At 46.9% G+C, this 12409-nt stretch overlaps 2 protein-coding genes across 4 annotated transcripts in view; one reads left to right on the plus strand and one right to left on the minus strand.

The window, feature by feature from the left end:
- Window positions 1–113: 113 nt before the first annotated feature.
- Window positions 114–6615, plus strand: ACOT8 (acyl-CoA thioesterase 8). The gene is made up of 6 exons (XM_044664113.1): window positions 114–253; window positions 1408–1544; window positions 2411–2636; window positions 4112–4260; window positions 4617–4808; window positions 6378–6615. The coding sequence occupies exons 1-6, from the start codon at window positions 144–146 to the stop codon at window positions 6494–6496; spliced, it is 933 nt and encodes a 310-aa protein (XP_044520048.1). The 5' UTR covers window positions 114–143; the 3' UTR covers window positions 6497–6615.
- SNX21 (sorting nexin family member 21) overlaps window positions 6613–12409 on the minus strand; it is a 9221-nt gene continuing 3424 nt past the window's right edge. For 2 of the 3 annotated variants that reach the window (XM_044664111.1, XM_044664110.1), the window contains exons 2-4: window positions 11688–11979; window positions 11076–11233; window positions 6613–7820 (exon numbers count right to left, since the gene is read on the minus strand). In XM_044664111.1, coding sequence (XP_044520046.1) covers window positions 7146–7820; window positions 11076–11233; window positions 11688–11973 — 1119 coding nt within the window. In that variant the 5' untranslated portion in view covers window positions 11974–11979 and the 3' untranslated portion in view covers window positions 6613–7145. Of the gene's footprint in view, window positions 7821–11075; window positions 11234–11687; window positions 11980–12080; window positions 12139–12409 lie in introns of those variants that run through there. The other variant, XM_044664112.1, reaches the window with a different exon arrangement.

The following is a 12409-nucleotide window of genomic DNA, read 5'->3' on the forward strand; positions in this document are numbered from 1 at the left end:
CTTCTCTCCCGGAAATACGGAGTGATGGGCAGCTCCGTGGGCGGGTTAAGCCTCTTCCCCGCAGCCCCGCCCAGGCGCCGACTTCGGAGCCTCGGCTTCCTGGGCTGGTAGAGTCTCCCTATCACAGCGCCGGAGCTTGTGAGATGTCGCCCCCGCTGGATTCGGGGAGCGTCGAGGAGCCCTCTGGGGACCTCCGCAGCGTCTTGGTCACCAGCGTGCTCAACCTGGAGCCGCTGGATGAGGATCTGTACAGGTAGTGGCGCCCGCGGCGACCCTTAAGATCGCGACATGTCCTTTCTTTATCGCGACAGGAGCTCCTCCCACTAGCCGGGACTGGGGATACGGCGGGGCCGGATTCCTCTGACCTTGACCCGCCCACGCTCCCCCCACCCCCGGCCCATCTCTCTTCCTCTTCTACTTTCTTCCCTTTTCTTCTGTTGTTTTTCCACTCCGCGATAGGGAGGGAGTCACGATTGTATGCTGATCTAAAAAAACACCTGCTTGGCCCACGTTGACTGTGGGGAGCCCTAAAGTCAGCGACTTCGGAATCCATATGGCCGAGCCCTGTTTCAGCCACCTCTGGAGCCATAAACGGGAACTTGACCTCTGCTGCTGCAATTCCGGTTGCGCTGCATCCCTGTCAATCAATCAACAAATATTCAGCTCTCACTGTGTTAGGTGCCTGGGCTACAGAGAAAATGAAATCGCCCCTGTCCCTAAAAAGCTTATATTGACCTCTCTTTTACTGGGAGTCTCCTCTTTCCCTAGATGGAGAAAATCCACTTCGCAGGACCCCAAACTGAGTCCTGAACCCAGTTCTCATCACTCACTAGGGCTCTTTCCATCATAACATGCTGCCTTTCTTTAATAGAGCCAGGCTTATATGTTACATAGCAAGACAGTTTTTTTGTTTTATAAAAACTCTGAGGCTTAGGTCCTTAAATGCTGTCTGTAGAATGGATCTACACTGAGACCAGAAGACTAGGAGGGAGACAGAGGACTTAGGACTGAATTTTAAAGTTAACTTCATTGAAGGAAGAAGCCCTGTTCCAGCTTTCCCCACAGTATTTGCCATATAAATAATTACACAACTGATCTTTATTGAATTCTTTTCTTTACCTGCCTCTTTCCCCCATTCACCCCTCCCTGGGAATGGTTGCCAAATCTGGATGCCCTTTTCCATCTGAGGGCAAAGTTCTTTGATTAATTATGGACAGTATGGAACTTAGGAACTTTTCTTGAACTTTATTTTAGTCACTATACTGGGTTCTAACATGAGCTTCTGACTGTGAGGTAGGACTAGTTACTTCCCCTCTATGGGCTTTAGTTTCCCCTCCTGTGAAATAAGATTGGACTAGATGATCCTTAAGGCAATTGTGTTTTATAGGTCCTTCTTTCCATTCACAGGGGGAGGCATTACTGGGTCCCCACAACCCAGAGGCTCTTTGGAGGTCAGATTGTGGGCCAGGCCCTGGTGGCTGCAGCCAAATCTGTGAGTGAAGATGTCCATGTCCATTCCTTGCACTGCTACTTCGTGAGGGCAGGTAACCTTCCCCATCTACTCCTTACTTCCTCTACCCCACTCCTTCCACTATGGCATGCATACATGCATACTTGCTTTCACATTCTAAAGGAGCCTGTTGGGAGTGAGAGGCCCAAAGAGGACCTACTCCAGGAGCTGGCTATCTATAGCTTTGATTTCTCCTTTTTATGTTAACTACAAAACTAATGATCTGTAACACTCATTTTTACACTGACTGACATTCTGCTGAACATTATTACTTAAAATTTCCTTGTATGTGTATATATAATTTCCTTCATGCATTTGTGACCCTGAGGCTGGGCCTTCTGCTAACTATTTTTGTGAGGCTTTGAAATATAGAAAGAGTGCTAGCCTGAATCAGGGGACTTGGGTTTTAGTCTGCCCATTGCTACTGCCTGTGTGATGTTGGACAAGTCACTTCTCCTAGGCTTCTGTTCTCTCATCTGCAAAATGGGGGGTGGGGGAAGGACAGCAATGTCAGTCTTAACTGAATACACATATACTTCCTTATAGTTTACAAAGCACTTCACATGTGTTATTTAATTTGGTCCTTACAATAATAACCCTATAAGGTAAGTAATATAAATATTATTTTCCCTGTTTTACAGATAAGGAATCTAAGGGGGAAATCCTTTGGCCAAGGTCACATAGCTAGTAAGTATCAGGGCCAGGGCTAGAACACAGGTCTCCTGATTCCAAATCTAGTGCTCTTTTCATCATACTGAGAGATGATTCCTGAGGTCCCCAGGAGTACTAAGGTCCTGGTGTCCTGAGGCCCTTGGCTGCAGGGATATTCTGTGATTCCCTTTGTTTTCTACTGGAGAGACTGCATCCAGGCTCACCTAGCTGCCCCCTTGTGCCCTGCAGGGGACCCAAAAGTGCCAGTGTTGTACCAGGTGGAACGGACACGCACAGGAGCCAGTTTCTCTGTACGTTCAGTGAAGGCCGTGCAGCATGGCAAGGCCATCTTCATCTGCCAGGCTTCATTCCAGCAGACCCAGCCCAGTCCTGTACAGCACCAGTTCTCAATGCCATCTGTCTCCCCACCAGAGAAACTTCTTAGTTGTGAGGAGCTCATTGACAAATATTTACGGTGAGGGGGCATTGTGGTCTGGAGATGGGAGGGCTGGCTTAGCAGGCAGGAGAATAAATTCAGCACATCTCTGGGATTATAGACAAAGTCCTCTGTTTCTTATGAAATAGAAATAATCTCTGTCCTACCTACCTTTTCAGGTAGTGGTAAGATTATAGATGTGGAAAGGTATAAAAATGCTATACATGTACTCATTAATGAGTGAAATTTTGGGAAATAGGGCTTCCTGAAGACTGAGGCTCAGAGAAAAGCAACAAAAGGGTTGGGGCAGGTTTCCCTGGGACAACCCCACCCCATAATCTCAGAGTTAGAAGGGACTCAAGAGGTCATCTCATTCCAACCTTTACTTAAATAGCAATTCCCTCTATTGTCTCATCTAGTGTCTGCTCTAAGCCTTTTAGTGGCAAGGACCTCATTATGCCCTTTTCCCCCCTAAGTAGAGTTTGGACTACCTTGGGAGAGGAACAGAAATGAGGAGACTTAAGTGACGAAGGAAAGACTGCATTATCAGAGGGCTCTCACTTACGTAGAGGATTGTCTAATTCGGTAAAAAAAAAAATGCAAATTCTGTAGAGGAGAGCCAGCCAGACATGGAGGCAGTCTGGCTGCTTTAATTCAGATAGAACTGAGGTAATTCATTGGGTGGGGAGGGGCAGGCTGGGGGAGAGGAGGGGGAAAGAGAGGCACAAAACTGGCAGCAAAAGCCATAACTATGAGATTATCTTTCCATGTTCCACAAAGCCAGATAAGGAGGAAATCATATAACCACAGAATGTCATAGTTGAAAGGGATCTCAGAATTCATCTCTTTGAACCTTTACCTGAAAAGGAAGTTCTATTAACTTCAAGCTTCTTCTTGACCTCCTGGGATTAGAAACTCAGTACTTCCTCCATGTTCTATTCTATAGTTGGATAGATTTTGGTTGTTAGAATTTTTCCCCCTTATATTTAGCCAAAATATGTCTATTAAAACCTTTTTTTCCTAGTTATGGTCTTTGTAATTAAGCAAAATAAATCTCAGCTCCTCTGCACAATTTTGATTTTAGATAGATGTGAAAGGATAGGGAAAGAAGCAGCTAAGTGACACAGTGGATAGAGTACCAGCCCTGTTGTTAGGAAGTCCTGGGTTCAAATGTGGCATCAGATACTTCTAGCTGTGTGACCCTGAGTAATCATTTAACTCCAGTTGCCTAGTCCTTATCACTCTTCTACCTTAGAACAGATAAATAGAATCTATTCTAAGTCAGAAAGTAAGGGTTAGAAAGAAGATATGGGACACTTCTGGGCTTTTAGAGAAAAGTCCTGATACACAGAGGGATGAGGCAGCAACTTTGCCTCTTACTATCTGTCTGACTAGGCAAATCTCATCTCTCTGAGGCTCATCCATAAAATTAAGGAGCTTGGATGATCCTCTGAGGTTCCTTCCAACTCTACAGACTATAGAGTAAAAGGGCTCCTCATTTTCATTCTTTCCAGGGACCCCAAGCTACAGGAAAAGTATCGAATAGGATTGAACAGAATTGCTGCCCAAGATGTGCCCATTGAAATCAAACTGGTGGATCCACACAGTTTGGGACAGCAGAAGGCCAAGCAGATGTTCTGGGTTCGGGCTCGGGGTTACATCGGTAAGAACATCTGTTTCTTGTTGTATCATGCCCCCCTCCCAAGGGGGTGATAGGTAGGAAGAGCAGCTGAGATCAGAAATTCCACTGTAGACATTCATAGGGGAATTATAAGATCATAGGCTTTAGAGCTAGGAGGAACCTTCATTCTACAGAGAAGGAAAATCAGACCCAGAGACGGCCAACTGTCTTGAACAGTATTAAGTGGAAGAATTCATTTCAATCCCTGGTCTTCTGACTCTCCACTGCACCATACAGTAGCTTAGCCCAGCCTTCATTCTTCTCTCACGTGTTATCCTATGATCCTGAGGTTCAGACCCAGGCTTCCTGGGTCTCACAAAGTACCGATACCATTTCAGGGGAAGGAGACATGAAGATGCACTGCTGTGTGGCTGCCTACATATCTGACTACGCTTTTCTGGGCACTGCCATGCTTCCCCATCAGCATCACCAAGTCCGATTCATGGTTTCCCTTGACCATTCCATGTGGTTCCACGCCCCCTTCCGAGCTGACCACTGGATGCTATATGAGTGTGAAAGCCCCTGGGCTGGTGAGTTCAGAGGAAGAGGGTGAGGGGGTTGGGGGGGAGTGGGGATTCACAAACAACTACCATGAACCATTAAGACTGGGGCTTTTCCATTTGAGAAGCTGAAAACTGACTTGGGTTAAGAGGGTGACTTCCCAGTCATAAAGCAGATCAAGGAGGAAAGCACTTTTAGAGTTCCAGTAGGGTCAGCTCTTAAAAGATGTGGTAATAATAGCTCACATGTATCTAGTAGTATACATTGTCTCATTTGATTTTTTTATACATGTGTGTGTGTGTGTTTTAAACCCTTACCTTCTGTTTTAGTATCAGTTCTGACAGAAGAGCCATAAGGGCAAGGCAATTGGAGTTAAGTCACTTGCCCAGGGTCCCACAGCTAGGAAATATCTGAGGCCAGATTTGAACCCAGGTCTTCCCAATTCCAGGCCTGACTCTCCATCCTCTGTGCTACATAGCTGCCCTTTCATTTGATAATACTGTATTTGATCCTCACAACAACCCTGAGAGATAGTGACAGTTATGTCTTCAGATGAAGCAACTGGGAAGTCTTTGGAGCCAGAGCAGAACCCAGCCTTTGAGACTGGTCCTATTTTCAACCATTCTCATTTTAAACTTAAGGGAACCAAGGATCATAGAGAAGTGACTTGTCCAAGGTCATTCCATTAGTGAATAGCAAATGGCAGAACTGCTACAGACCAGGGCCCTCAGACTCTTAAGGCCACTTTTCTACTTTTTTTTCCTTCTACATCAAATTTAGTTCCCATAAAAAAAAAAAAATAGCTGATACTAGAAAGGTGGGACAGGCTCCCAAGGCACTAAGAGACCTTGCTGGATTTCAGGTCTGTAGTGGGTTATTAAGAGAGTTGCCAGGGGGCAGCTGGGTGGCTCAGTGGATTGAGAGCCAGGCCCAGAGACAGAAGGTCCTGGATTCAAATCTGGCCTCAGAGATTTCCTAGCTGTGTGACCCTGGGCAAGTCACTTAACCCCCGTTACCTGCCCCTTAACACAATTCTGCCTTAGAACCAATACACAGTATTGATTTTAAGACAGAAGGTAAAGGTTTTAGTTGCCAGTGTTATGTGATAGAAAGAGCCTTGAAGTAGAAGAACTAGACTTTAGCCCCATCTCTGCTATTCATTAGCTGAGGCCTTGTGCAAACGTGAGCTGGTGAGGCAGAGAGGACAGAACCCTGGATTTGGAACCAGGAGAAACCTGAGTTCAAAATCCACCTCTGACACTTAAAAAGTGTTACCTAGGGCAAGTCACTCAGTTTCCTCATCTGAAAACATGGACAACCATACCTTTTCGTAGATAGGACTTTGTATCATACAGAACTGTCGTAAACATCCAGAAAAAAAAAAAAGATATAAAATTAACATAAACGCCAGCTATTTGTACTATGAAGGAAAAGTTGAATGGTTTCTTTCCATATCTAACCTCAGAAATCACAAGATGATGTACTTTTCCCCCAGTCTTTCCCTGGGTGGTCTCTTGGCATTATTGATATGGAGGATGGTGAGGTTTGGGAAGGGTATGAGTGCAGGCCAGGTGCTCAGTCTTCTTGCCCACCCACAGGGGGCTCTCGAGGACTGGTTCACGGGCGTCTATGGCGTCGAGATGGAGTCCTGGCTGTATCATGTGCCCAGGAGGGTGTGATCCGGGTGAAGCAGGAGGAGCTGGAGAGTAAGCTGTAGGAAGAGGCATGAAGTGCCCCAGACCCTCTGCAGCCATCCTTGTATCCTACTCTACCAGGAACTGAGTGAGAGCTATGTCCTTCCTGCACTTTGCACATAATAAAAACGGGTACCACTTGGAGGAGTCAACTTTTTTATTCTTCTTGGCTAGAGCAGTTGCTCTACCACTCTTGGCTTTTTGAGGGAACTATCCCTCAAAGTTGACAGGAAAGGGAGAATGGATGGAGTCGTGGCAGTGGACTTAACCTGGGGAGAAGCCCATGGCTGCTCCTTGATTGAGATATGGTAGACATCTCTGATTCCCATCTCTGCCACCTACAGGTAAGGCTGACCACAGCTACACTAGGCTGGTCAAGGGCATAGCAAAATGGTGACAGAAGCTGAAAGGAAATGAGTCCACAGTCCAAGAAACCTAGGTTCAAATTTGAGGTCTGCTACTGAATACCCTGTGTAACCTGGGACAAATTATATACCATTTTATAGAGAAGGAAATAGATCCAGAGGGGTTAGACTAAAGAATCTCTAAGATCTCATCTGAATCCTATGATCCTAGAATCTACTTCCCACCATCCTTTTTTTGGATACCTTTCAGTCTCTATTCCCACAGCTTCTCACCAAACATCCCTGTCAGGATAGAGGGAAAGGCCATTTAGTCCAGAGCCTCCCTGATAAGCAGTTCTTTTAGGCTGGGGGGTGGAATGGGGGTGAGGCCAGCTTCTTGAAGGGCCTGGAGCTGGGCCTCTGACTGTCGTTTGTCAATGCCAAGCCTCCAGGAGAGACGAACATGAGCCTCAAGAAAAGGTCCCAGCAGCGGATGGGAATCACTAGCCTCCAGCAGCTGAAGAGCCTGCTCACAACTCAACCGAGCCTCACTGGGCTGCTCCAGCTCTTGGTGGCACACAGCTAGGCCTACCAATGTCAACAGCGTCCGATGGGCACCTACTGTAGTGCCCAATTGGGTTTGTAGGTGCCAGGCATTAGTCCAGAGCCCAAGGGCCTCACGGTAGAGGCCTGTGCAAGTAAGCCTTTGTGCTCGTCGCAGCTCGGGCAGAATGAAGAAGTCCTGGAGGTCGGGTGCCTGACGAAGCTCAGGCACAGCCTGCAGGTGCCCCAGGAATTGTTCAAAGGCCCTACTTCGTCGGGCAATAGTCTCAGCAGTAAAATTCCGCCGTAGGCGTTTTCGGGGAAAGGAAACTGCAGCCATGGGACCACGGAACTGCTGTCGAAGTTGTCGGTGTAGTCGTTCAAAGTCTGAGTAGCGCCGAGAAATTTGGGCTGGCACATGTTCCTGTGGCCCAGGGCCTATCAGGGCGATGGTGTAGAGCTGCAGAGGCAAAGGGGGACAAAAGGGGCATTTGGTTTGGGAACTGTCTCTTCTACCCAACCTGATCTCCGTTTACCTCCCTCCCTCTTTTATCTTCTGCTTCATCACCTCATCCCTTCTCCCACCCCAGAGATTAAAAGGACTTGGAAAGAGGGGAACCTTGGGCCCACTACCACAGGGACCTGCAGATCCCCCTTACCTGAGGCTCCTCTGAATTGCCCAGGGTCACACACAGTGCAGCGCAGAGAGAAAGAGAGAGATGAGATTCAGAGCTGGCAGCTAATGCCACTAACTCCCTAGCAAGCCTGATTTCTTAACACTGTAGAATGCTAGGTCTTTGGAGCTGGAAGGAACCCTAAATACCATCTAATCTAAGAGTTCTTAACCTGAGAGACTAGATCCTCAAGGAGTTAGTGAAAAAAAAATTTTTTTTAACTTTTACCTTCCCTCATAGAATCAAAACTGTGTATTAATCCCAAGCAGAAGAGAGGTAAGAGCTAGGCAATGGGGGTTAAGTGGCTTGCCCAGGATCACACAGCTAGGAAGTATCTGGTGCTAGATTTGAACCCAGGACCTCCCATCTCTAGGCCTGGCTCTTGATCCACTGAGCCACCTAGTTGCCACCAATTTTTGTTTTTAAAAAACATTTCAAAAGTTGTAATTGTATGAATTTAAAAACATTCTAGAAAGGAGTCCACAGCTCTCAACACTGTCAAAGGGGTCAGTGACACAAAATTGTTAAGCATCCTTGATCTTAAAAAAAAAAAAAATCCCTGATCTAGTCCAAGCCCTTCACTTTACAAAAGATGGAGAAACTGCAACCCAGGGAGAGGAAGTAACTTGCCTAAGGTCACACTGGTAATTAGTGTCAAAACTGGGACATCAATTCTACTCTTTTGACTCCACCACTATACTCATCGTCTTGCCTTTTCATTTTTAATAGTTTGCATAAAAAGGTAAAGAGCAAACTCAAATTCTTCTTTGGCATATGATTTGTCTTCCATCCATGTAAATTGCCCAATTGAGTAGGCAGCTGGTAGATAGAGCTCTTGGCTTGAAATCAGGAAAACCTAACTTCAAATCTGCCTCATACATTTACTAGCTGTGTGACCCTAGACAAGTCACTTTACTTCTCTTTGCTTTGGTTTCCTCCAACTGCAATAATAACACCACCTATTTCCCAGAATTATTGAGAGGATTAAATGAGAGAATATTTATAAAGTGCTTAACACAGTGCCTAGCATATAGCAGCTGCTTAATAAATGTCTATTACGTTTTTCTTCCTTCCCTCAAACCAGATAATCAGAGCAACCAGTAGCAGGCATGGCACAGCATGATTCTGGGCTTAAGACAAATGGTCCACAGATATTTTTATGTTTTTTTAAATCAATTTCAAATATAATATACAGTGGTTAAAATCTAGGGCTTGCTATTACTAGCAGGGTGACCATAGGCAAGGCACTTCTTTATGATATAAAGCAAAATTCCCTAAAAATAGAACTGTTCAAAAAAGAATAGGCTGCTTCAGGAAGTATTAAATTGCCTATCTCTTGAAAGTCATTCAGTGGATGACCACTTTGTGGGGATACTATAGAGAAGTTTCCCCTTTACATATAGGTTGGATTTAGATGGCCTCTGAGGGCTCCTGCAGCTCTGAGGCTTTCATTCTTTTCTTTATTTTTTTAACTTAAAACTCTTACCTTTCTTCTTAGAATAACTATGTGTATTGGTTCCAAGGCAGAAGAGGGGTAAGGGCTAGGCAATGGGGGGTTAAATGACTTACCCAGGGTCACATGGCTAGGAAGTATCTGAGGCCAGATTTGAACACAGGACCTCCAGTCTCTAGTCCTGGCTCTCAATCCACTGAGCCACCCAGCTGTCCCCATGAACCTTTCATTCTGGTGAATAGCCAGGAAGCACAGTAGATACAGCATGGGGCTTGAGTCTGAAGGACCCAAGTTCAGATTCTGCCTAAGGCATTCATTAGCTGTAAGATCTCAGGCAAGTCATTTAACTTCATTTAAGAGAATAATAACACCTACGCCCAGAATTGTTGATAAACCTAGCTAACATAAAATAGTTTGTAAATGCTATTATTCCCACTTGATACATGAGGCAACTATAATAAAAATATAAATAGGCTTTTAAGGTTTATGAAGTGTTTACTTCACAATAGCCCTAGAAGCAGTATGTAGTTCAAATGCCAAGTTCAAGTACCTCTTTTTATAGATGGGGAACCTTAGCGATTGTGACTTGGCCAAGATCACAAGGCTAGATCTAGCATTCACACCTACTTCTAATTCTCCAGTCCATTGCTGTGGCCACCCACCCACACTCCTTTCTCTATAACGAAGCTGCTTTCCTCTCCACTGCTGAGGAAACTACCATAGCCACCTTTTTATTTTTTATTCTGCCAGTTGCTCAGCTCTTCCTTGATTCAGCTACATCCCCACTCTCCCAGACCCCTTTGGTCCTTATCTGAGCCCAGATTTCTGCTCCTTACCTACAAGGACTTGCTCACTCTTATGATCTGAACTGGAAAGAGCCTGGTGCTGCTGGAAAGTCTCCAGGTGGGAGTTCTTTAGTTTACCAACAGCAGAAGAGAAGGGAGAGGACATAGAAATGTGGGAGGAGGTCCCCAAGGCCTCGCTCCTGCCAGAGGGGTGTGTGTGTGTTTACAGTCAGGCAAGCTTGGCTGGAGTGGGACTTTGTGGGACAAGCAAGTTCCAGGACTAGTGATAAGCAGGTTAGAAGACTAGCCTCGTTCACGAGCCAGTTTCCCAGTTCTAAGTCTAGTATCGATGTCACTCATATCTTCTCTATTTCCACCCCTCCTCCTTCCTAAAGAGCAGCTTCTAGTGGCTCCTGGGGGCTAGTCCTTCCTGCTGTTGCTCTCACCCTTCTTTTAGTTACTTTAATTAAATGATAAAGCATTTGTTAAACTGTTTACTGGATGTCCCGGATACAGATCATTTCTCCTTACTTTCTCAGCCTGAATCTCCTTCCTTCCTCTACGTTACTCCTCTCCGGGTCATGTCCCCACCAGGTCATTGAGGAGGGTTCCTTGGCCGGGTGTGAAGAGGTTCTGGCCTTCCAGTCTCTTGCATATCACATCTCAATTGGAGGTGGGGGAGGAGGAAGACTAGTCTCAGCTTTTCAGACTCCTTTAGGCCTAGCCAATCTCACTCACCAGGGCTTTGAGGACCCAGACTAGAGAAAGCAGGACCCAGCCAGTGGCAGGTGGGCCTCACTCACCACGTACTTGGAGGGTGGCTCATTGATGACGTTGGCACTGGTCACTTCAAAGAGCAGCCGCTGAGGTACCAGGTTACTTCTTGACTTTTTCCAGAAGTCCTGCAGTTGTCGAGTCAAGAGGTTACTGCCTCGGGGCCCATCTGAGGGGGGATTCCGATCTGTTTAGGGACAGGGTCCAGTCATAGCTTTTATCTGTCTAGCAGTGTGTCCTTAGTCAAAGCACTTTACCCCTCCTGAGCCTCTTTCCTTCTCAGTAAAATGAGGTAGTTAACCTGAATAATCTCCAAGTTCCCTTCTAGCTCTAAATCCTGCAACCTACTTACTGATGGGGTTGGGAACCCAGGGCAGAGTTCTGAAAGGGAAATACAGATTAACCAGTCTTTAAGATCCCTACCGCCTCTAAGTCAATCCTCTCACTGTGAAAAGGGATGTGCTAAGGGTGGGCCCAGTGTGGCACTGGACTAAATGCAGAACTAGTTCTTTAAAAATGTAAAATTAGTATTTGAAGCCCTTGGTAACTTAACTGAACGGTTTTAAATGCCCACCGAGCCCAGAGATAAGATCCAAGTTGAAGCTCAAGAGGACCCTCCCACCTCTTTTCCCAGGGCTTGCCTCCATCCTCCCCCGGGCTGTCTTCTCCAGGACTCTTAAGCCTTCGGCCCAGGGCAGCCCCTGATCCCAGGGGATCCCCGTTTTCCTCCTCTTCCTCTTCCTCCTCATCATCTTCAGTGCTGGTGAAGCTCAGGGTGCCACTGAGGCGTGTGGATAAGCCTTCGGTATCATCCTCCTCGAGCTCGGAGCTCTCCGGGAATTCCTCGGCCTCTGCGCTTGGGGTCGGCTCTCCCGAGCCCTCTCCGGTTAGGGCGTGCCGGAGGCGGTGCAGAAGGCGAGAGGCCATGGTGCCCTGGAGAAAAAACAAACCGAGGCGTTCAGTTGGGGTGGAGGGCGGGGTGGGGGGCCAGGGAGCGTGGGGAGGTTAGGTGATAGGATGCCGGGGAAGGAGACCTTAGCCTGAAGGTAGAAAATTGCCGGGAATGAAGGGCAACCGCCTGAGAACGCAGGGAGGGAGGCACTAGGGAAGGGAAGAAAGTCCGGGTCTGTCAGAACTCGGGGTGGAGGGATAAAGAACTTGGAGGGGGGCGGGGAGAGTGACTCCAGCTGAGGGCTGGGGTAGGGTGGGGAGGAGTGAGGAAAAATAGGGGGACCTCAACCTCACCCCAGGGATCTCTTCCTGGGGGGGGGGAGCGAAGAGTCACCGAGCGGGGGCGGGAGGGGGGTTTAGGGAAGGGGTAGGAGGGGTGGGTGCGGCTATTCTGTTTGGAAGCTGGGGAGAG

The sequence above is a fragment of the Gracilinanus agilis genome, chromosome 2, assembly GCF_016433145.1.
Source record: "Gracilinanus agilis isolate LMUSP501 chromosome 2, AgileGrace, whole genome shotgun sequence".
Lineage (NCBI taxonomy): Eukaryota > Metazoa > Chordata > Mammalia > Didelphimorphia > Didelphidae > Gracilinanus > Gracilinanus agilis.